This window comes from Lynx canadensis, chromosome D2 (genome assembly GCF_007474595.2).
Source record: "Lynx canadensis isolate LIC74 chromosome D2, mLynCan4.pri.v2, whole genome shotgun sequence".
Classification (NCBI taxonomy): Eukaryota; Metazoa; Chordata; class Mammalia; order Carnivora; family Felidae; genus Lynx; species Lynx canadensis.
In genome coordinates, this window is record NC_044313.2 from 79,335,727 (window position 1) to 79,361,436 (window position 25,710).

The 25,710-nt window shown below is 43.1% G+C and overlaps 1 protein-coding gene and 1 pseudogene across 7 annotated transcripts in view; both read left to right on the forward strand.

Moving 5' to 3' along the window:
• The window catches only part of RNLS (renalase, FAD dependent amine oxidase), a 293,352-nt gene that overhangs the window by 220,675 nt on the left and 46,967 nt on the right, over positions 1 to 25,710 (forward strand). For 6 of the 7 annotated variants that reach the window (XM_030335564.1, XM_030335571.1, XM_030335568.1 and 3 more), the window contains one exon: positions 17,967 to 18,142. In XM_030335564.1, coding sequence (XP_030191424.1) covers positions 17,967 to 18,142 — 176 coding nt within the window. Of the gene's footprint in view, positions 1 to 17,966; positions 18,143 to 18,681; positions 19,498 to 25,710 lie in introns of those variants that run through there. The other variant, XM_030335570.1, reaches the window with a different exon arrangement.
• Positions 9,914 to 10,064, forward strand: LOC115527872 (annotated as a pseudogene).

Consider the following 25,710-nt stretch of genomic DNA (forward strand, 5'->3'; position numbering starts at 1 on the left):
GTTCTCTTAGTGCTTGCATTGAACGGGGAATATTAAAACGTATTTGAACATGATAATAAGTAAAATTTCAACAGTGTTTATTTTATTTTCTAAATTTTTTAAGTATTTATTTTTGAGAGAGAGACAGAGAGAGACAAAGCGTGAGTGGGGGAGAGGCAGAAAGAGAGGGGGACACAGAATCCAAAGCAGGCTCCAGGCTCTGAGCTGTCAGCACAGAGCCCGATGCGGGGCTCGAACTCACGGACCGTGAGATCACGACCTGAGCCGAAGTCGGACGCTTAACCGACTGAGCCACCCAGGCGCCCCTCAATAGTGTTTAATCTGATATTCTCTTGTTCCCTTATTTTATTTTTGCAAACTTTTTGAGGATCTGTACTTTGAGGTCGATGTAATGTTTGTGGAATTGAGGTATCTGTATCTCCGTGAGACATTGTCTTTTCATCTCAGTAATTCTTGTTGGGTCTTTGGCAATCCTTGAGTTACACTTACAGGAATATAAAAATGTACCTTGTGTTAAAGGGATAATAATAAACATGTCTGCTCCATCAAAGAAGGTAGAAACATTTCTATAATTTGAAATCAGTCTCCCGATTTACGTAGCTTGCTCGAAGGCGCTTGTCTGGAGAGATCTGTCTCTGGCACAAAACCAGACCTTCTTCTTGCACATGCAAATAAAGGCAGGAACCTAAGGAAAGATGGAGAGCACGGGACTCAAACGTGAGTCCCTGTTGGCCAGGTGGCGGACTTCCCTTAGACGTAACCTCCTGAGGGTCTTTAGCAGGGAGTCTGTCGATCTGCAAGGGCTCATCTTTGCCGTGGAATCTGGAAATCTTGCCTCCTTGGTTTGCCACAATGGGAAGCTTCAAGAACTTGTTTCCTCTGTAAAGGCCAGAATTATTGGAAAGATCATCAGAGCTGACAATTTAGTTGCAAATGTGATTGGAAAAATCAAGTCCTGAAAAGGTGGTGGGGGAAGCCTAGGGGAAATGTTACCTAAGACCCTACTGATGTAGAAATACATACGAATTTTGAGCTCTGATTTACACAACGTGTATCTGGGTTTGGGGATGCCATGCGTGTGTTTTACACCTTAAGTCACCCCTTCCCTCTTGATATGTCAGTGTATACATACATATCAGCTTGCGTGTGTGCTGATTAGATCTTAAATTACAAATAGGGACATGTTTGGGGCCCCTGGGTGGCTCGGCCGGTTGAGCGTCTGACTTCAGCTCAGGTCACGATCTCACGGTTCGTGAGTTCGAGCCCCATGTTGAGCCCTGTGCTGAACAGCTTGCAGCCTGGAGCCTGCTTCACGTTCTCTCTCTCTCTCTCTCTCTCTCTCTCTCAAAAATAAATAAACCTTTAAAAAAAATAATGAAAAAAATACGGACAGGTTTTTCCTCCATTACAACTTGCTTCTGTGTAAGAAGCAAAGAGAAGTTTTCTACAGCTGTAATTTAAAACAACTTGCGTCAGGAGTTGGGAAAGTTAAAAGAAATGAAATGAAAACCAGAATGTTGTTCAACCTCTGGAAGCCTCACGCCCGCCATCTTTATTAAGCTGTGCTAAGGGCCTGACGTGTTTTATTGTGCATCATCTTTGCTACAACTCTAGGAGGTAAATCGTATTATCCGTACTTTATAGATGAGGAAGCTAAAGCTTAGGGAAATTAAGTAAAACCGTGACTTCAGCCTGAGCTTTCTTTGTCTCTAAATCATTCTGTTTTGATAAAAGCAAAAATCTCTGTCCTGGAACTCCTAAGGGAAACTCCCCACAGAGACTTCCCTAGTTCACCACCCACCCTCCCATACATTGAGATTCATCCATACCTGGAAACAAGACTCTCATTTTTTAGATTCTTCTCCAACCTATACTTTCTGTCATATTGAAAATAACAGTGGCTTTTAAAATTCGTTTCTGAACGATGAGATACTAACACCAAATGTGTTATCTGGGGTTTCACCTGCTCCCCTCCCCGACTTCCCAGATTTGTGCTCACCAGACCCTCAAGGGCGCACCTCTTCCCCCAGCCCTACCAGGCCAGTCCAAGCTCCGCCAGCACCTGCCCCCATCGAGAATCCCAGACATGCAAGAACTTAGAAGTCTAGTTTTCCTACCATCGCTCGTGTGACAAATGACATTCACGCTCAAAGCGCCCTTCCTGGGGGCAGGTCAAGTTCTTGGGGATCCCGAGAGGCCTGCCGTTCTTTTGCTGTCAAGATCACATCTGTCAAAGTACATGTAAGCAAAAGTAATGTTATTTTCAGAATAAACCTGAATCCAACTTCACATATCTCTACAAAGTGCAATAGTCGCAATTCTGGGTCTGTTCGCTTCACTCTTGTTAGTTACGCATCCTCTCCCACAGAACTGTGACACCTGAGAATTGTGTATCCATTTCAGTGTGTGAACCGAGTATGTCTGGCGTTGCCGAGAGCTGTTCTCGGTGTCATAGCAGAGCTGCAACCAAGGACCAGGATGTCCCCAAACCGTGTGGCACCTGTTGTGACCATACTACAAACTAGCTCATTGTGTTTAGGCTCAAAAGTGGGATGGAGATTAAGGTCCTCAAATCTAGGGCATACTCAAAGATGGAGAAAGCCCGGAGGAAGGGAAACATGTTCATCGCCCGGGTCCTGTGGATTCTTAGTTTTTAGTCTCTGAGGACCAGGAATTTCTACCATGGTGACAACGGGGAGCGACCAGCACTGCCAAGTGGACCTCCATTTGATAGACTCATGGCAAATCAAAGCTGGAAGGAAACTTGAAAGAATGGACTAGGCCCATGAAGCATTTTTCTCATAATTACTTGGTCAAGCTTTTTAAAGAAACTGCTACAATCTAACCTTTATATCCTGGAGATATAGAGGAAACTTAAAGGCAGGTGAGAAGAGAGGACAGAAGGAAAGGAAACAGGCATTTGTGGGAGGAAACCACACGTGCCAGCCAGAGTACTAGATGCTTCACACGTTTAAGATCGTTCAGACTGCAAGTGACATAAAACCCAACTCAGAGGGAACATGCCAAAAAGGGGAATTTATTGGTACTGTTTCTGAAAAATCCAGGAGTCAAGCTGCAGAACTGTACAAATAGTAACGCTGTCTGGACGGATTCAACCAATATCATAAAGACTTAGCTTCTGTCTATTTCTTGACTCCACCTTCTGCCGATTTAGATTCATTTATGGTGAACTACTGGATGGCACCAAGCATGTCAGGGCCAGGTTGCAAAAAGAACCCATTTTCCGGAAGCTCAACAGTATTCCTGGAATTGAACCTCGCTGGCCTGATTGGCTCGGCGTATGTACCCATTGCGGAACCAATCACTGTGACCAGGTGGGATGGGTTAACTGAGCAGTTCAGCCTGGACTACCTTTGCCAGGGATGAGAGTGGGAGAGGGTTAACCCCTTACATCAAAATTTGGGTACTGTCGCCACAGAAGAGCCAGTGGATGCCGAGCAGGCGACGTCTGCCGCGTAGACATTCACCCCTGTGATTGTCATAACTGACCTGCAGGTGAATTTTACCGTGTCTTCTCTTTAAGATTCTGGGCTCCTTGAATCTATTAAATAGAATCACAGGTAGAAGACCTTCACCGTGCGTGAACTGGGTTGAGCCCCTTTATAAGACCCAAAGCCGGTCCAATAGGAAAAGAAATAGGGAAGTGAATTTGTGTAGGCAATGTGTATTTTTTCTTCCTCGAACTAGGAGTACTCCCCATCCAGCCTCCACACCCAGCCTGGGGTCATCCTTCACCTCTGTATAAGTCATCCCTTTCCACCGATCACCTGGTCTACTAGAAAGCCTTGTCGACTTTGAAGATTTGCCTCAGATTTTCCTTCTTACATCTCCTCCACTCTCGGGGCTTGGGGATGCCTCTCTAATAGGTAGTGGTCCAGCTCAGGCTCTCTTCCCACCCTCCCGACCCTATCTCCAAGTTCCCAGCACTCACAGGTATTGCGGAAATAGGCAACATGCTGTTTATTTTTCAAGTAGCTTGGATTACTGGCGAATGTTATCATTTACTTTCTCAGCTGGCGAGAGAAGGCAGAGCGCTCTTCTGTGAACAATTTTCCATTGTTTACCGGGAGGTTATTTCCTGAATTTGTATACATTTATTTATACTGGAGCTGTGGGGAAACATCTTCTGAAATTGGAAGTATGAACTGTAGGGGGATTCTCGTTTCATTTCCAGTTCATCGTGTGGGGTTTTACATGCTTGTTTATATTTAACTAAATGCCTATCAGTATGGTCATCTTATATGGGATTGTTTAGAAGATGTCTGTGTATCTTGCTAAACATAAGAAATCCAAACATATGTAGCTTGGAATAACAAGGTTTACAAACATACGTGTGTATCTGTTTTAAAATTTCCCTTCTATCCTTTATTTAAATAAAGGCCAATGCCTACACCCATAGATACCCCAGCACCCGAAGACACTCATGGAAAATGCACACCCACAGGCCTAGGATAAACAAGTCAAAGACCACAAGAACAGAAGAAACTAACAGGCGTGTTTGTTTGTTTTTAAAGCTAGTATTTCCAACTCAATGATGGAAAACTTTCCTAGGGTCACATATGGAACCAGGGCTATAACTGTTCAGCTGCGAGCATTCAGTTCTGTCAGCTTCTAAATGTGCTGTCGCTTTGTCCGGTAGAGCTGACCCCATCCTGTTCATTCAACAGACAGTGAGGCTCGCCCTACCTGTCCATGCCCCCAACAGAACTGTTACTGCTTTCGTCCTTCTGTTCATCCAGGTCTTCAACAAATATGGACTGTTAACTCTGTGCCAGATCCTGAGGGAGGAATGAGAAATGTAAAACAAGACAGGATCCATAAGTTCAGGGAGCTTTCAGTCTAGAGGGAAGACGGACAAGAAAATAGACCATTGAAATATAATATGATGGATACTGTGATTCCAGGGCACACTTTCTTCCCATGAAGCTTCGTCTTCTGAGACTTAGGTTTCCCGTCGGTGAGGTGCAAAGCACGCGCGAAGGCACAATGAAACCTCAGTAACTATAGCCCTCTGAGATGGAGCGCGTCGGCCTCCATAGGTAGCTCTTCCAAATGCACACCGACCTCTGAATTTACCACTTTGCATGGACTCCATCTACGCGATGGTCCTGAGGTTGGCACCATGCTTACCAGGAGGGGAAGACAAAGGCAGGTCGCTGGAAAAGAATGTACAAATTGGGTTTATATGTGAAAATACCCCATTCACATGTAACTGACTGAAAACTAAAAGTAAATGAGATATATTTTAACCTAGTTGATTAGCAAAACTTAGTGTCGGTAAGAGCATAGAGAAGCAAGTCCTCTTATATGCCATTGGGGGAGAGTGTACTTTTGCGGGGACCCTTTAGCTCTATTTGAAATCATTCTAAATGTGCTCACTCTTTGACTCAGCAATCCTTTCTCTAGCAATTTATCCTAGAGGTAGTCTCACATAAGTGCAACAAAGATACACGAATAAATGCGCTCATTACAACATTCATTGCTTGTTACAGAAACTGGTAAAAAAGAAAAGAAGTATCTGGCCAAGGAAGACCAATAATAAACTGTGGGTAATTCCATACTATTAAATTAAGTATTTCCACATGAACTGATAAAAAGCTATCCAAGATACATTAAATGAACAAAAGCAAGTTCAGGAACAATAGGTATAGTAAGAGTGTATTTCCATTTTAAAGAGGGGAATAGATACACAGTCTCATGTGTATAGAAAATTCTAGAAGGATATACGGGAAGCTATTGGCAGCCATTACTCTGGGGAGTGAGGCTGCCGGTCTAAGATAGAAGCAATACTTTTATTTATTTTTCACTTTTTTTACCCTTCCACGGTGTTTGAGGGACATTTTGGTTTTTTGCAATTTTTTTAATTTAGGTAAAACTAGTTTTAAACCACCAAAAATAATTTTCTACTATTTTTCCTTTAAAGGATCATACTGTACAGGATCGTATTAGGGACTCTAAGAAGTCTTATTTCATTTTGTTTAAAACAGGCATTCAAAAATCTATTTGTGCAAAGAATTTCGTTGTTGTCGCTTTGCCTAATAACTGTTAACATGTCACATGAGTCCTCCTGAGGCAACACTGACCTAAGGAATCCTGGGGACATCATGACCACCCTAAAGTCATATTAGCCAGGCAGTGGGAGACAGAATTTCTGACTCAAGATCCAAAGTTCTGTTGAGGGGCACCCGGGTGGCTCAGTTGGTAAAGCATCTGACTCTTTATTTCGGCTCAGGTCATGATCTCACGGTTCGTGAGCCCCGCATTGGGTTCCGTGCTGACAGCTTGGAGCCTGCTTAGCATTCTCTCTTTCCCTCGATCTCTGCCCCTCCCCCACTTGTGCATATGCTCTCTCTCTCTCAAAATAAATAGATAGACTTTTAAAAGATACTTTGAAGTTCAGTTGATGTCCTTCAGAAACTTACTGTGCCATCGGAATGGCGCAGGAGCTCTGATTCATTCATACTGAATAAAACTTACCTTGTTTCTTAGGTGGGGAAATAGCATTCCGGAAATTTCTGTAAATCTCAGAGGAGAGTTCGGAGTTTCCTAAGAAGAGTGAGGGATGGGGGCAAAGAACCCGCTCTTACACTTGAGTTCCCGAACACGTGTCTCCCAAATGAGGCTATTCATTGAGACCCGTTCACTGCTTTTCATTGGATATTTCAAACAATTGCCATTATCAATGAATACACACCCCTCTCCGGGGAGGGGAATAAAACAAACATTTCTCTTCAAAGGTGATAGGATAAAAATGACATAAGTAGAGGGAGGACTGGGGGTAAAACCATCTTTTCTCTGTGCCTGACCTACTGTTATTTCAGCGGTTTCTACTTGCACAGCCCTCCTCTGCAGCTAAAACCATAAAACTGTGTCAATCGAATAGCGATACTTCCTACAAAATCACTGCTGCCGTTGAAGTCAGAGGTAATGAAGTTGCCTGCCAGTCAGCTCCTGAGGAGGAGGTGAGGAAGCTGCCTGGGACACCAGTGGGGGTCTCAGAAGAGTCTGGGCCGCTCTCACCTCCACATGAGAACGGGTTGAGATGATTCAAGAGCAAATGAAATCTGCAGGTGGTCCCCTTGAAGAGTGAGGCCTAGTTCGTGCTTCTGGGCCGGCGGTGGACGCACAGAGGGGCAGACACGCCGCCAAGGGGACAGAGGGCCACACACGGCGGGCGCTCTGTGCCTGTTGGGATGGGCTTTGCCAGCGAGGTGGTGAGGGAGAGGAAGACCTCAGAAGGGCATATATATCTGTCTCCGTCTCCCTTCCTCTCCTCGATCTGCGTCCCTCCTCTCGTGGCTAGTCTGTTTTCTTTCTTTAATGTCTATTTATTTTTGAGACAGAGGCGGAACAGAGACAGAATGTGAGCAGGGGAGGGGCAGAGAGAGAGGGAGACCCAGAATCCGAAGCGGGCTCCGGGCTCCGAGCTGTCAGCACAGAGCCCGACGCGGGGCTCGAACCCACGGACCGCGAGATCGTGACCTCAGCCCAAGTCGGACGCTGAACCGACAGAACCCCCCCGGGTGCCCCTTCTCTTGCTTTCATCATCGGGGTGAGTTGGATTTTTCTGTCGGACTTGGGGATGTGCTGCGCTTACCGTCCATTACATTTGCTGCTGGGCCCTGACGCCATATGCTAAGGCCAACTTGTCATAAGAGCGTCTCTGATCAGAGGGCAAGGGTAGCTGAGCCAGTTTTGCCTGGAATGGGGAGAAGGAGACTTACCAGCAATTTCTACTGCCAGGAGGAAGGCGCCAGGCGAGCGGGTGCCCCGCGGCCACCCGCACCTGGCACGACCCTCCACTTCCTGTGTAGTTCCCTTCTTCAAGTGGACCTGTCTGCTGAACTTCATTTCCATGCCCCCCCGCCCCGCCCCCGCTGTCAGCAACACACCCGTTAGCAGGTAACACTTGGCTGGTTGTCCAGCCTGTGTGTCACCTACCCCCCCCCCCCCGCCCAGTTAAGACGCCAGCTTCTGAAGGCCTCCGTGCAGTCCTTCCCACAGCACCAAACACTGCACTAGGTGCCCACGTGCGCATGATCCGAATCAGTAATTCAAGAAATGTTGCCACCCATGGGGCGCCTGGGTGGCTCAGTCGGTTAAGCGTCCGACTTCGGCTCAGGTCATGATCTCACGGTCCATGAGTTCGAGTCCCTCATTGGGCTCTGTGCTGACGGCTCAGAGCCTGGAGCCTGTTTCGGATTCTGTGTCTCCCTCTCTCTCTGCCCCTCCCCTGTTGGTGCTTTGTCTCTCTGTGTCTCAAAAATAAATAAATGTTAAAAAAAAAAGAAAGAAAGAAACGTTGCCACCCATTTCTTGATGCTCTGGGCCTACAGCTACAGTATGTGACACCCCTTCCTTCTCTGTAGGACACGGAACCTAGAGCTGGCCTGACACTTCAGTCCTTTGACGGCCCAGTTTCTGTCCCTGGATAGATAACTGCCAAAAAAATGAAGTTTCTCCCATGGAAAAGGTCTCTACGGTGTCCCAGGGAGTTTGAGCTTGCTGTGTGACCAAAGAGGGTGCATTCCTCAACATGGTTATGGAAGTAGGAAAGCAGAAATGGTGACAAATTTAGGTCAGAAGCAGGAGGGGAATATTCTAAGTTAATTTTCTATAGCTCTGATTTTCTAGCACGATGTAAAATGTGCATCTTCCTCTATGGCTTTAAGTTTGTTAGCCACTAAATACTTAATATGTTTCCGGATTTGTTTCCAGAGATACTTATTTTGATTCATTGACTATTATTGCCAATCAGGACTGGGAATTTTTTTTTTTAAGTTTATTTTTTTATTTTGAGAGAGAGAGAGAAAGAGCGAGCAGGGGAGGGGCAGAGAAAGAGGGGGAGGGAGAATCCCAAGCAGGCTCTATACTGTCAGTGCAGAGCCCTACATGGGGCTCAAACTCATGAACCAGGAGATCACTACCTGAGCTGAAATCAAGAGTAGGACGCTTCACTGACTGAGCCACCCAGGTGCCCCAGGACCAGGCATGTTTAATTGCCGTCGCTTCGTAATGTATTTAAATATATGACAAAATAAGTCTTGACTCATTGCTTTTTCAAAAAAAATGTATTCTCATTGCTTTATTTTTTCCTTTAGGTTTGTTTTTTTCAAATTCCAATAAACTCTTGTAGAATTAATTTTTTCCTTACCAGTTATTGCTGGTATATAGGGAAATCAATTTAATAGCAAAACTTTTAAGTTAACTTGATGGATTTTATGTTGATTTCACTATTGTTTTCAATCATCTGATTTTCTTTCTTCATAATAGTCATGAATTTTATTTCTACTTTTTATCTTAATGCACTGACCAGAGCAATGATATATAGTGCTGGTATTACTAAGCATCCTTGGCTTATGCTGATTTTACTGTGACAGTCTATATTATTTCACTGTAAAGTATCCTAAAAAACGATCAGCTCGAGATATTCTAACTTTGAGAAACCTATTTTTTTCATATTGTATCTTTTTCCCAAATGATTGATATTAAATATTAATGAATGCCTTTATTTTTTTAAGTTTTCTTTTTTTACTTATTTTTGAGAGAGAGAGAGAGAGAGAGAGTCAGCATGAGTGGGGGATGGGCAGAGAAAGAGAGGGAGAGAGAATCTGAAGCAGGCTCCATGGTGTCAGCACAGAGCCTGACACAGGGCTTGAACTCACGAACCATGAGATCATGACCTGAGCCAAAATCAAGAGTCAGATGCTTAAACGACTGAGCCACCCCAGGCGCCCCAATGCCTTTTGATATATATTGAGATTATCATGTTTTCTTACATATACCTACTGGTATGAAAAAATAGAGACCTATTCATATTAATAGAAAAATAGTTTGCAGCTCTGTTTATATTTATATGTGTAAATGTGATGTGTATACCTGTAATAAACATATCGCTTCTCGGCCTTTTGGCTAAGATCAAGTGTAGTATACCTGTAATAAACATTTTACTAGCTTGACAATTTGAAACAAATCACAAGTAAAGCAACCAGATCCTGAAGTCATTTTTTTAAATTAATTTATTGACTGTGTTTTCAATTTCTTTTATATATTTTGGTTTATACCAATTTCTTTCATATTGAGATAATTTTGATAATGTTTGTCTACCAAGAAAAATCACTCTGCTTCTTTAAGATTTAAAAGTTTATCTGGGGTGCCTGGGTGGCTCAGTCGGTTAAGCGTCTGACTTCAGCTCAGGTCATGATCTCACAGTCTGTGAGTTCGAGCCCCGCGTCGGGCTCTGTGCTGACAGCTCAGAGCCTGGAGCCTGCTTTGGATTCTGTGTCTCCCTCTCTCTCTGCCCCTCCTCTACTCATGCTCTGTCTCTGTCTCAAAAATAAATAAAAACATTTTTAAAAAATTAAAAAATAAAATAAAATAAAAATAAAAGTTTATCAGCGTGGACATATACACTTTTCTGACCTTCAAGAACTCTATATCTGATATATGCCATCTGGCAGAAGAAAACAGTGTGGGTGCTTGCCTGTCCTTGAATGGGGTGGAAAAAACACAAACAAACAAACAAACAAAAAAACAAATAAAAAAGAAAGAAAGAAAATGTCTCCCCTGAGATGCCAAACCACATATCCGCCCTCAGGCAGATTCGGTGCCAGAATTCATTCTGCCAGTATATTCCAAAAATCTAGTTAAAGTAGTTATGGGCAATATTGCCCCCGAGGCATCAGGCAGAAACAAAAGTAAATCTCCAAAGGGACGCTCTTTAAACGTAGGCCTCTGAGAATTTCTCAGATAAAGTTGCTGGGAACTTTAGACTCGCAGTAGGGGGAAAAAAAGAAATCACAAAACACACGAGGAAAACACTACCATGAGCACATGGCAATAGCCATCCCCAACAACAGAAAGGGGAATGAGACTCATAAAGACCGCAGATTTGGGGACAACCAAACACACAATATACTACATCGGGTATCTTTAAAGAAATAAAAGAGAATGTTAATAGTGTGGCTAGAGAGAAAGAGACGATCCAAACTGATCATGCAGACCTGAATAATGTTTACAAAGGAAGAAGAAAATAATTCCAACTTGAAATTCAAAGGACAACGTAAACATGAGAATAAACACAGATAAAGGGAGAACAGTAAACTGGAAGATAAATCAGAAGAAATCACCTAGAATCTAGCCCAGAGACAGAGATGGAAAATATCACAAAGAGACCAAGGCACATGAAGATAGAATCCGACCAGCTGCTGTATCTCTAACCCAAGTTCCATGAAGACAGAATAGAGACAAAGGGAGAGCCACCAGCTAAGTAATTTCCAAAATTAGTTTATAAAACATGAGTCTTAAGATTCAGAAAACCCAGTGAAGTCAAAAGAGGTAAGCAAAAAAGAAAGTCCCACCTCAAGATAACCAAGTAAAACTACAGAACCCCAAAGGCAAAGAGAAAACAATGGAAACATCCAGATATGAAAGAAAAGTCACCTGCAAATGACCTGCCGTTGAATGAAGAGTTGACTTCTTCACAGCATCAGTAAAAGCTAACCTATATGAACAATATCTTTCAAGTGCTGAGAGAAGATATTTTCAATCTGTTGTCACATGCCAATCTTTCGCAAATGAGCATCACATAAAGACACTTTTAGAACAACAAAAGCCTTCAACAGAACCTCATTAAGGAACTTCAACTTGTGATACAACATGGGAAAAGGAAAGTGACCCTGGAGACAAGATGTGAGATCCAGAAGGAAGCTGTGGACGGATAAATATAAACAAACATTGACTGTATTAAAACAAAACGGAATATATATATATATATATATATATATATAATCAGAATTAAAATACTCGAGGGATCTTATATGATTCTGGAGAAACTTTGACTTTAATATGGATGCTTAAGTCTGTGGATAATCCCTAAAAACAGAAACCAAGTATATAATTTCCAAACTGGTAAAGAGGGAAAATGGAATAGGGGGTAAAATCAAAAAGAAGGCAAAAAATTTTTTAAATTAAAAAATGTTTAATTAATGTTCATTTGTTTAATTAATAAATGTTTATTCATTTTTGAGAGAGACAGAGCATGAGTGGGGGAGGGGCAGAGAGAGAGGGAGACATAGAATCGGAAGCAGGCTCCAGGCTCTGAGTTGTCAGCACGGAGCCCGACTCAGGGCTTGAACCCACAAACAGTGAGATCATGACCTGAGCTGAAGTCAGATGCTTAGCCGACTGAGCCACCCAGGTGCCCCTAAATATTTTTTTTAATGTTAAAAAGAAACAAAATGTTGGAAAAGTGGAACAAATAAAAAACAGAAAATAAAGTTCAAGACTTTTCTGAATGTAAAGATGTTCACAACATCTTGTTAAAAGATGTAGGGAGATAGCCAGAAACTGGTAACATAGCTTCAGTATAAAGCAAACAATGTCAGAAGTAAAAGAAAATATTAGAAATTTTATCCTATTCAGGACAGATTTTTAATATACCTGTTTCAATAATCGATCAAGCGGAGAATTCATAAGAATTTAGTTGATTAGAAGCACACAATTGATAAGACTGTTCTAATGACCTTACTAAAATTTAATTCAACGGCTAAAAACTTCTATTCAAGCACCCAGGTAACTTATGAAAACTGACTATGTATGAAGCCATTCAAGAGCTCTTAGAGTATCATTAGGATCACATTCTCTGACTTCACGCAGTTGAGTTAGGATTTGCTTTAAAAATGTATTTTATGATGAGTAGCATCGGGTCTTTAAGTGTGTTTAACCTGTTAATGGTTTTTTTTTTTTTATTTAAAAAAAATTTTAACGTTTATTTATTTTTAAATTTTTTTTTCCAACGTTTATTTATTTTTTGGGACAGAGAGAGACAGAGCATGAACGGGGGAGGGGCAGAGAGAGAGAGAGACACAGAATCGGAAACAGGCTCCAGGCTCCGAGCCATCAGCCCAGAGCCTGACGCGGGACTCGAACTCACGGACCACGAGATCGTGACCTGGCTGAAGTCGGACGCTTAACCGACTGCGCCACCCAGGCGCCCCAACGTTTATTTATTTTTGAGAGACGAGAGAAACAGAGCACGAGGAGGGGGAGGGGCAGAGAGAGAGGGAGACACAGAATCCGAAGCAGGCTCCAGGCTCCAGGCTTTGAGCTGTCAGCACTGAGCCTGGCGCGGGGCTCGAACCCACGAACCGTGAGATCATGACCTGAGCTGAAGTCAGTTGCTTAACTGACAGAGCTACCGAGGCGCCCCTGTTAATGGTTATTTTTATGTCTGAAATGATCGTGGATCCGAGGCAGCTCATGTACTCTCCGAAGAAAAGTTTCCATTTCTCTTTGGAGAACAGGGGACTTCTATAGCTTTGATTATAAGTGTTTCACTCGAGAACCTTCTAGAGCTCGGTGTTGTATCAATGCAGGTGGCAATGCTGCTTCGCCGCCACTACTGAGGCTCCTGCTGCTGTTACCAAGTCTTTGTGTCTTGACCTCCACTCAGAACTGTAGACTAGTGGCTGTTATAACAGATAAAGTAACAAGTGTTGAGGATATGGAGAAATTAGAACCTTCGTTGCGTTGCCGGTGGGAACGAAGAAATGCGGTAGCCGCTGCATTAGTCACAGTAGCCCAAAGGCGGAAGAATGCATGAATGGATCGACGGATGGACGCATACACAAAATGTGGCCCTTCCATGCACGGGAATAGTATGCATCCTGTAAAAAGAAAGAAATTCTGACACCTGCTACAACATGGATGAACCTGAAAGACATCATGCTAAATGAAATAAGCCAGTCATAACAGGACAAATAGCATAGAATTACACTTATATGAGCTACCTAAAGTAGTCAGATTCATAGCGAAAGATAGAACGCTGGTTGACAGGGGCTAGGGGAAGGGGGAGGTAGGGGTCAGTGTTTAATGGATATAGAGTTTATATGGAGAGATTAAAAACCTATGGGTCCGGATGGCAGTGATGGTGACAGGACAATGCGGGCGTACTTAAGGTGAGACTACTGTATACTTAAAATAGGTTAAAATGATAAATTTTATGTTATGTATATTTTACCACGATAAAGAAGAAACATTTCAACACTGCTGTGCCTATATCTAGGAATAGTCTGCCACTGTTTTGATATAATATTGATATAATAAACAATCTTCCTGCTTTGAGAGACGCTAACTCAGTTCTCCGTTTCTAAAGTCGCTCTTACTACACCAGAGACAGGTCAGAACAAGAATATTGTCTGGGGATGCATTATATCTGTGTAGTACCTTATATTTGAAGGAGGATGTGTATGCGTCCTAACGCATTTAATTCTTGCGACAGCCTTATAAGGTAAGTAGTACTGCTCCCTTTTAATTGGCGTAAGGAGGTGAAGCCTGAGAGATTAAGTTGTCCAGGACCACTGGGCTGTTAGGATGCTTGGGGTCAAGAACTTCTCTGCGGACGAAAGCCATTGATCTCCCATTATACACAAATAGTTGTCACCTTACTGTGGACTACATTTAATATCCCAAAAGCAAAGTGTTGTGCATGTTAAACTGAATGAAGAGCAGAAAAGGAAAGATAACATTGCCTTCCCGGTGGCCAAAGAATAATAATTATATGACCATATGCTCTGAATCCTGTTACCACATTTGTGGCTCTTTACCGGGCTCTTATTTCCAAACGTTCGTTGTGTTTAAACGCTGGTCGGCTCTTCGTGTTTTTGGACTTCAGCCTCTATAAAAATACCCTTTCATTTGGGGGTTGAGGGTGCTTTTCCCTAAAATTCATTGTTTTAGGTTGCAGCTATTCAAATTTTGATCTAAATTCTCAAAACTTTCAGTCTGATTTCAATAAAACCAAGCAACTAGGTTGTTCTCTCATTGCCATGCGAGAACTGTTTCGTCTTGGGTCTTAAATTTCCTTCTTTATTGTTCTTCTTGGACTGGATGGCTAAATGGGAGGAGTCTGGCAAAACACCATCGCTGCCCCTGGTAGTTTGACGAGCCCCCCTAGAACACATAGCTGGGTGGGAGCACCCTCCAGCTTCTCAGCACGCGGCTAGCCTTCACTGTCCATGGAAGCGTGCCATCGATGAGTGAGCTCAGAACCCCAGCTCTTGTGCATCAGAATGTGCACCCAGAAGTTTTCTCTGTCTGCGGGAAGATGTGGTACCTTATGGAAGAGGGGTGGTATTGACACCCCCTTGTTGAACAAGCCTTTCTGAATCTATTACCTGGTAACGTAAATAACATTCCCTGAGGCAATAATGGGTAACAGGATTTTTTTTTAAGTTTTATTTTTAAGTAATCTCTACCACTTGGGTGTGGCTCAGTTGGTGGAGCCCCCGACTTCAGCTCAGGTCATGATCTCCTGGTTTGTGGGTTCAAGCCCCTCGTCAGGCTCTGTGCTGACAGCTCAGAGCCTGGAACTTGCTTCACATTCTGTGTCTCCCTCTCTCTCTCTGCCCCTCCCCCTCTTTTGCTCGTTCTCTCTGTCTCTCTCCCTTCCCTCTCTCTCTCTCAAAAATAAATAAACTTTTTTTAAAAATTAAAAAAAAGGGGTGCCTGGGTGGCTCAGTCGGTTAAGCGTCCGACTTCGGCTCAGGTCATGATCTCGCAGTCCGTGAGTTTGAGCCCCGCGTCAGGCTCTGTGCTGACCGCTCAGAGCCTGGAGCCTGTTTCGGATTCTGTGTCTCCCTCTCTCTCTGCCCCTCCCCTGTTCATGCTCTGTCTCTTTCTGTCTCAAAAATAAATAAACGTTAAAAAAAATAAAAAATAAAAAAAGAGTCCCAAGCTCTACCGACTGACCCAGCCCGGAGCCCCATGGGTGACAGGCATTGAGGCTTTGCAATCCTTGACCCTCCCCTCTGTGAGGTATCTGCAGAATGTACCCTGGCTGGTTAAACATTGAATGTTCAGAGATGGTCCCTGTGCTTCCTCTTTCAAGCTGTTGCAGCTATGGTGAGGTGAAAACAGTGGACGGTCTCCTTGCCCCTGTATTTGCTGCACGGATTCTGACGCCAGCTGTCCCGCCTCACGCATATAAAAAAATTTAGGAGCACTCGCTTCCCTTTCAAATGCTTACAGCATATTTTGGGACTCCTTTCCCTTGTGTTTTGCTGTAAAATTCATACTCCAGTATGCTCCGAGCAGTGGAAGAAGTGAAGTACTTAAAAAGATAATGCACACCCACCATTTGGGCAACACCAGAGAACTTTTTCTTTTGTACATATCTGGTTTATTGCTTCTCGTCTCATACCTCACATTTATGAAGCGCCTACTCTGGGCCAGAAATCGTGGCGAGCACTTCACGTGCGTTACGTTCCATAGTCCCCACCGCAGACTGGTGTGATAGGTACTAACATTCTTATTTTACAGCAAACAAAACAAAAACCTTGAAAGGTAAAGAGAGTAAGTGGGCATATAGCAAGCAAGTGGCCTATGTTGTTCAACGGGTTGTTTTTTTTCTTTTTAATGTGTAAAAACCGTACAAGCCAACCTCCAATAGATCATTGCCGTAGCCTTTAGAATCCTAAATTAGAATTTTCAGAATCGGGCTTGCCAACCCCTATCAGTACCTTATACACATTAATATTTTGTGTCGGCAAGGGGTGGGGGGAAGAACCAAATATCTTAATGTTGTTTTCATGCATTTCAGATCTCTTACTATTTTCCTCCCAACTTCCTCTTCTGTGTGATTTAAACAAATAATAACAACAGGCGAACTCTTAACGTTCCTGCCAAGACTGTACTTTTTAATGCCTTGGTCACTCTGCTTTCAGCTTAAAACTTCATTTGATTTTCTATATTCTAGGAAAGAGTGAAAGGTACAAAGTGGATGTACATTATTTGAAATTACGAAAATACAGCAAAAAAAAAAATTTGACGGCAACCAAAATTGGAAAGTATCTCCATGTCATGAATGAGGGAGCTTTTTCTCTTAATGCTATGAGGTCAAGCCCATTTTTAGAGAGAAGCTTGATTTTTTTATGTGGTAAAGATATTTTACTTTATTTTATTTTTTTTAATGTGTATTTATTTTTGAGACAGTGAGAGAGACAGAGCACGAGCCAGAGAAGGGCAGAGAGAAAGGGAGACAGAGAATCTAAAACAGGCTCCAGGCTCCAAGCTGTCAGAACAGAGCCCGACTCAGGGCTTGAACCCACGAACCGTGAAATCATGACCTGAGCCGAAGTCAGATGCTCAACCCACTGAGCCACCCAGGCATCCCTAAGATATTTTATTCTAATATACTTTCAACAAAATATTTTGCAATCCATTTAACATAAAATGAATACATATTTACTGCACATCTACTTTGTTCTCAGAATTTAAGGAGAATATAAGCTATACGTGATAAGAAACAGCTTCTGCCTAGAGAACGTATAATTTAGTGGATGAGAGAAGATGAACACACTGATAAATTTGATTATACCCAAGGCAGAACTTATTAGGTGTTCTTCTTCTCCTTCCTTCCAGTTTTTTAGCAAGACCTAAAATTTGTTCTTTAAAATATGTTGGGGGGTGCCTGGGGGTTCGGCAGCGAAGCGTCCGACTCTTGATTTCAGCTCAGATCGTGATCTCGTGGTTTGTGAGATCAAGCCCCGTGTCAGGCTCTGTGTGGGCAGTGCAGAGCCTGATTGGGATTGTCTCTCACCCTTTCTCTCTGCTCTTCCCCCCAAGTTGTGCGTGCGCACACACACACACACACACACACTCTCTCTCTCTCTCTCTCTCTCTCTCTCTCTCTCTGTCTCTCAAAAGTAAATACACTTAAAAAAAAATAAGATGAAATGAAATAACATCGTAACTCTGTTCTCTTCGGAGAAGCTTGACTTTGAATTTCAGAGGTAGCCCAGTTTTGTGGTCAGAGATTAGACTCTGTTTTTCTTCTGTGGTATTATCTGATTACAACGATTTACTCTTAAACCCGGTTTGAAACGCTGACAGATGCTTCTGTGTTACCCGCTTTAAGGTGCGTCTTTGTGTCCCTTTCATACCAGAGTCATCAGAAGTGGGACCTTCCCTGGTGGTTCACACCACGGTCCCATTTGCAGTCACATACCTGGAGCACAGCACTGAGGACGTGCGGGAGCTAATCTACCAGCAGCTGGAAAGCATTTTGCCAGGTCTGCCTCAACCAGTTGTCACCAAATGCCAGAAATGGAGATATTCCCAGGTAATCAGAGAATCCAGGGGTATGGGCACAGTTTTCTTAAGCAAACCGACTGGGTCAGCAGAACTGATGATGTTTTTTTCTCATCTTTGCCACTCTGTAGTAAAAGAAATGGACGATCTGATCTCTGGGGCAAATATTTGTTTGCCTCGTACATGGCTGTGAACTTCTACGGGTCTTTTTAGCCTGTTATTTCCCAATAAGCGATGCACGCAATTTCCCCTGGGCTTATGTTCAAAGACTAGCATCTCAAGACTTACACACCCTGAAAATACGGGGTTTCCTATTCAAGCAAGGCAGGTTGTATATCAAAATGCAGCTGTTTCTCTGGGGTTTTTCTAAATCAGTACTGTGGTTATATAGAAACCACTTGAACCTCCCCAATTTTTTGCAATGTGTTAGATTAACCTTGTTAGTGTATTTCGCTACCACAATTTTCATTTTTGTTAAGTTCCCACTTTGGTTTTGACTGCCGCAAGCAGGGTTCTTTGGGGGACAAAGGTGAATACCTGTAGAATTCAGCTACGCAAGCTGTTTTTCAGGGTTTGATCAACCTGCTGATGACTCTACTGGCTCAGACTTCAAGCTCTTTACTCTAAGTAAATGTTGACTTTTGCGACAACCTCTGCATATTCCAACAGAAGTTTGTGAATATTTGTAGAAAAAAATCTTTTGATCTGTAAACTCAGTTGTAAAGCCATTGGGGATAGTGGAGTGAAGGTCAGAGGGAGAAAAGGAGCGGTGACGTGTCTTCCCCAAGATTTCTGAGCCTGTTGATTAACCAGTTTATCCGCACTATTGGTTACCCAAAAGCAGTATTGTGAGAAATTGCAGCAGATTTTGTATATTTTAAAGGGCTATCCAAAATCAGAGGAAATGGTAAATTACTTCCTAAAATATGACAGCATGTCTGTGTGTTTACCCATGTCATCTCAAGTTCAATTATACAGTGAACCTTTGGGGAAAATATTTACTTAAACAGATCATGGTCAGTTTAGAAGACTTTCCTCTTTCCTTCTAAAAAGCATTGAAAGATCCCAATAGCTAATGTCTTTAAGTGATACTTAATTCCATTTTAGGTTGACTTGAAAAAGAAGACAGGGAAATCATCTTGTCGGTATAATTTGAAGCTAGATACATTACACAGTCATTTGGCAATTTATAAATACTCCTTTAAAAGAACCAATAGTTTGTGAGTTTCTTCTTGTGATTTCTGCAAAATAATAAACTTAAGAGATGGGCTGAAACCACCTTATGTCTTCAAATTTAATGCGTTAATAGAAATAGATTTGTCCTAACCACAAAATGACCTATTCAAAGTTGTGCAATATCACAAAATTTAATAAAAAAATATCTGAACACAAAGTACATCCAAGCCGTAGCAATGATTTTTATTACAATTTGGATGTTCTCTCTTGAAATTGTCCCAGTGCGTTTACAGCTCTGTGTCATGAAATCTACATTGGCTGCAGAGTCTAAAAGGGAGTGAGCTGTTTCATTTAAACTTAGAAGCTTGCATTTTCTACTCTTCTCCTTTCTACCCTTCTCCTAGTAGCCTGAGGGTACAAAGCATAACATTGTCATTTGTGGCAGAAATCTTGCCCATATTGTGAAATAGACGATAGGTAGATAAGTAGGTAGGTAAGTAGATGGATGGATAGATAGATAGATAGATAGTCTCCCATACCACCTTAGAAAAAGGAATAGGAATGACAGGTCCAGAGATATAATAGGATTCAACTAGTTTTCAGTTATTGTTCCCAAGGGAACATTTCTCCGGTGCTTTTCAAAGGTCCGTCATAACCTTTGAAACCTGACATCAATGTAAACACCTGTTATTCCCTCACTGTCCAGGAACACCTGAGCTACCTTCAACAAGTTCATGGATGTATGTGCATGACTATGGTCTACCATGTGCATAAATGGAAGGGGAGGATTGTGTAGGGGCAGGGACAAAAAAAGAAAGAGGAACAACCAACTTGTTTGGAAATTCCCTTCATTTCTGAGCAGCAGTGCAGTCCCCATAATGGGGAGATCCCACCCCTATTTTCTTCCAGCCTGGATCCCACCCTATGTTTCTTTTCTTCCTCTTCCTCTCCTGTTCCACCCCAAACATCTCCTATCCTTCACACTCTAGCCTCTTCCTTTTCTACCCCCTTTCTGCCAAATGATAAAGCCCCCCAAACCCTCATCTTACAAAACCCTAGAGAGACCACAGGATGGGTGTCCCCTACACCAGGCAGCAGTGAGTGGTGTGGATTCCCCATCCTAGACCCCTCGGGATTGGCTCTTTATCTCCATTCATTTTATCTTTTCCCTTTTTTCTCTTCCTGTCCCTGCGCTGCATCCTGGTACCCAGTGGCTGTGAAGGGGAGGGGAGAAGAGGGAAAGAGAGCAATGATGAGTACCCAGTGTGACAGCCCAGGAGCTGGGCCACTGCGATATGTGATCCCGTTTAATATCGGAAGTAGTCTGATGAGGTGGCTAGTTTTAGCCCACTCTAGCAATGAGAAAACCATGAAATGACCTCCCTAAGGTCCCATGACTAGTCATGACAAAGGTAGTCTTCCCAGCCTCTCCATCCTTCCCTGCTCTTCACGGACCTTCTGTACCATACGGCTGTGGCCACAAGCCTCCACAGGCTTAGTAGCTGGAAACGACATAAATTTATTACCTTAAGTTCTGGAGGTCAGAAGTTCAAGACCAGTTTTGAAGTGTGGGCAGGCTGTTTTTCTCTCTGTGGTCTCTAGGAGAGGATCCATTTTCTTGCTTGTTACAGTTTTTGCAAGTTGCCCACATTCCTTGGCTCGGAGCCCTTCCCGCACCTTCAGAGCCAGCAGCAGCCGGTCAAGTCCTTGTTGTGCGTCACTGTGGCCCTCGCTTTTGCCCCTACTCTTCCTTTGACGACCTTGTGATTACTTTGGGCTCTCCTAGATAATCCAGGAAAATCTCCCCATCCGGGGTCCAAGTGATTACCAACGTTTATTCCAGCTGCAACCTTAATGCTCCCTCAGCATTCACAGATGCTGGGGATTAGGATGCGGCCATCTTTGGTAGGGGCAGCATGATTTCTGTCTACCACACCCTCTTTCCCCCAGACTTCCCTCGGTACGTTCCTTTAGGAGGCAGTACCTCCTAACCTCATCAAACCTCTGGGGAGAGCATCACCCCTTAGGGCTCAAGCCACTCCCAGGAAGTGGCTGCTCTCCCATGCCCAGGGCTGCCTCTAATGTGACTTGCCCACGGTGGCAGGAGGCAGTGAAAGATGTCTGCTCATTATTCATTTGGCTACTCATTTACTCAATAAGCACTTAACAAATGCCCTCGGCGTGCCTGGGACTCTGCTCATAGAACCCTGCAGACGAGGATTTGCTGATGGCCTTCTCCTAAGACACGAAGTTGAATTTTCGGTCTTGAGTAAGAAAACGGTGCATTCTTGTGGGCGCTGCTCTGCCGGGAGAAAAGAGGCGGATGAAGGAGGAAGGCGTGTGTGAAAGACTTGGGAGCCACTCGGTGCCCCCCATGTGGGTTTGAATAACACGCTTGAATAGGTGGTTTGAACAAACGTAGCGAAGCAATGGCAGGTTTTCCTGGTTCTTAGTCTTCCCGTTGGTGCTCTTTGCCGTCCATAATTGAACCTTTTATCCAGTTAGTATAACTTGATGTCTAAGCTGGGATGCATTGTGTTAAGATTTCTGTAACTTGTGTGATACATTAGCCCTTTCAGGAGGAGAGTAATAACTAAAAATGGCTTCCAGCATACCTGGATGGGACGTGGTAATCAGTTTGAGGACCCCGAAACTCACTCCTATTTGCTGTGCTTTCCCTTGTTCTGGGGCTCATCATGAAGCCTTTCTCAAACTAGAGGAAATGTCTGATTTGCTTGTGAGTAACTCTGCTTTTCCCCACATTCTTTAGTCCCCCAAAATACCAGTGGTCCTTTCCCCCACTTTATTTAGCGCACCCATGAATTATGTTCTTCAAAAAAAAAACAAAGCAAAGCAAAACAAAACAAAAAACACTGAATGCATTTTCAAATACCAAGGAAATCAATCAGAAGAGGAATTTAAGGGGAGGGGAAAGAGAAGAGGGAGGTGGTGAATGAATGAGTACATCAGTATCTTTGACAAAATACACGGATGCGTACTAGCCTCTTAAGCTTTTGCGGCACGATTATTAATAAGGTATCTTCTGTAGTTACATTTCTTTACGTGGCCCTTTGCCCTGAGATTATGCCTTCTCTCTCCCCAGTGGCAGTCCATTCATATTTTTTTAGAAGAAGCATGAGTTCTTTAAGAACCTGATAAAAGCTATGAGCATAGAGGTTCCCATCATTTCAAAATATACACGTACACATGACCACAAAAATTGCATACAATTGTGAGGATTTATAAGCAACCCAAGGTCCTCCCTCGAGTCCAGCATTAAGAGCACCTGCTATAAACATTATACTAGTATGACCTGCATAAATCAAGAGCCCCTCATGGCCCGGTCTTGTGTTGCGCTCAAAGAAACCCATTCCGCAACCAAAAGAAATTTAAAATACGGGCATACCTTGTTTTATGGGACTTGGCTTTAGCGTGTCATAGATACTGTGTTATTTACAAATTTAAGATTTCTGGCAATGCTGGGTCAAGCAAATTTATCAGCACTGGTTGTTTGTTTGTTTGTTTGTTTCCCAGTGAAATTTCCTCACTTCGCGTCTCTGTGTCACATTTTGGTAATTGTCACAATATCTTCAACTTTTTCATTATTATTATATTTATTGTGGTGATCTGTGCTCAGTGGTTAGGACTCACTGAAAGCTCAGACCAATAAAATGTGTTTAAATTAAGGTATGTACATTTTTAAAGACATGATGCTATTGCATAATTAACTGACTACAGTATGGTATAAACGTAACTTTCATACGCGTGGAAAACCAAAAAAAAGTCATTTGACTTGCTTTATTGTGATACTCGTTTTATTGCGGCTTTATTTTTAGAGCCTGTGGCCTTAGCCACCACACAACACAGCCCATCTAAAAACAGATGTAGGGGCACCTGGGTGGCTCAGTCAGTTGAGCATCCAACTCTTGATCTTGGCTCAGGTCATGATCTCACGGTTCAGGAGATCAAGCCCCATGTGGGGCTGTCAGCGCAGATCCTGCTTGTGATTCACTCTCTCCCTCTCTGCCCCTCCCCCACTTGCACTTGTTCTCTCTCTCAAAATAAATAAATAAACATTAGAAAAATAACAACAGGGCGCCTGGGTGGTTCAGTCGGTTAGGTGTCCGACTTCGGCTCAGGTCATGATTCAGCGGTTCATGAGTTCGAGCCCCGCATCGGGCTCTGTGCTGATAGCTCGGAGCCTGGAGCCTGCTTCGGATTCTATGTCTCCCTCCCCTGCTCATTCTCTCTTTCTGTCTCTCTCTTTCTCTCTCTCTCTCTCTTTCTGTCTTTCTCTCTCTCTCTCTCTCTGTCTCTGTCTGTCTGTCTCTCTCTCTTTCTCAAAAATAAGTAAACATCAAACAAAAACCTTTTCTTAATAAAATAGATGGTCAATTTTGACACTTTTCTTTAATGTTTTTATTCTATTTATGTAACTCAAGAAATATAGACACTTACATTTGTCTGTTTTTAATGTGGCTGGTAAGCTGATTCTAAAAACATTTTAGAAAAAGCTGGTACACCTCAAAGACGTTGGCCAGTGCACTGTCACAGATTTAAACATACAGCCTTCTAGGATAGGTACTTTGAAAAAGAAATAATCATTGTACAGTAATCAAGTACATCCCGTGTGTTGCTTTGTAGTTTATTTCCACGATGAAATCATGCTCTATCGCTCATCCTGTCCCTGGTCCTGTAATTTTCCCCCCATATCTGTGCTTTATAATTTCTGGATTTTTAACGAGGCGATTATGATCTTGGACCTTGGAGTCAGACAGATTTAGGTTCAAAGCTGGGCGCCTGGTGTGCTCTGAGTGAGCTAGACTTGATGCTCGGAGCCCCAGGGCCTGTGTGTGAATGGTGACATCTGAACCTACCCCACAGCGGTTGTCGTTGGGACGAAAGGAGACAACGCAGTAGAAAACGTTTACTGCAGATGCCAGGACAAAGCAAGTTCTGAGTAGGTTTTACTACACCGGGATGGCAAGAGGAAGAAGGAAAGGACTGGGGTCATTTCTTACTAGCTTAGCTCGTGCGTCCCTTGTTTTTTTTTTCCTTGACTCCCTCTCTTCGTGGCCACATGCTGTCCTCCTTTTTCACCTCTCTTACTTTCTTTTCTGTTTCTCTCTTCTCTGCACTCTCCACTTCAGTTGCGCAAATAGCTATGGACAGGCATGTTTCTGAAGGACTGAGTCAATGCCAGGGGCTGTGACGGTCACACCATAAGGACTGTTGAATGACATCAGAGCAAGGTGAGACCAAAGAGGTGGATGTCTGTGGATGCAAGGAACTCTTTGTCAATTAGTTGTTCGGTTTTTTTTCAGTTTATGGATTTTTCAGCTTCTTGCCATTTGTTCCCAGACGAACTTGCACATTTTTTAGAGTTTGGTCGTTTAGCACACTTATGCCATGAGTCAACATTTCCTGGAGTGAAATTACGGCCACAAGAGCTCTCTTGCCGAGGTGCCGTAAGTTTACGGTAACATACGGAGAGCCCAAACAGGCCCTCCGGGATCAGTGGACTATGGCATGACCCAATCCGTCAACAGCTAGTCATGTAACAGGTGTCAGTCCTAAGCATTCCATTGAGTCATCTCCCACCTCTTTGTCACTGGCCCCTAACTAATGAGTTGCTTCAGTTTATTATGAGGTAGCTGCATATAGGTGAGATCATTGGCTGAGAAATTCTGGTCATTGAATTAGGGATGTACAGTCACAGTTTAATTGAAGTTTATATGAGCAGAGATTTCCCCTCTTCACAAAATTCCATATTCTGTGAGCTATTAAATGTTTTAACGCATGCATTTAATTAAATCATTTTTTCTTAAGTACTCATGAGACTAATCCTGCCTGTATTCAGTGTGACGCTTTTTCAGAAGAACTAATTATTTTGAGCATCATTGCTTTATAGAAAGCTTTTTAAAGCAGTCCGTGTCATTTCTCCTGGACAAATGCTGCATATATTCATCTGCAGTATTACTACTTAAAACTTGATGGCGGATGTTATTTATGGGTGTGGATACCCTGAGAGAAATAGACCCTATTCCAGCACATTGCCATAAAGGGTAAGTCTCCTTGGTCTTTAGGATAGACATCAGTATTATGCTATACAAACAGCAAACAAAAGTTTTGCTGACATACGCTATTTATATCCACATTAGAAACTAATGATGTACATTTGGGGTGCCTGGGTGGCTCAGTTGGTTAGGCGTCTGACTTCAGCTCAGGTCGTGATCTCAAGTCCGTGAGTTCAGGCCCCGCATTGGGCTCTGTGCTGACAGCTCAGAGCCTGGAGCCTGCTTCGGATTCTGTGTCTCCCTCTCTCTCCACCCCACCCCTGCTCTCTGTCTCAAAAATAAATAAAAACATTAAAAAAAATTTTTTAGGGGCACCTGGGTGGCTCAGTCGGTTGAGCGTCCGACT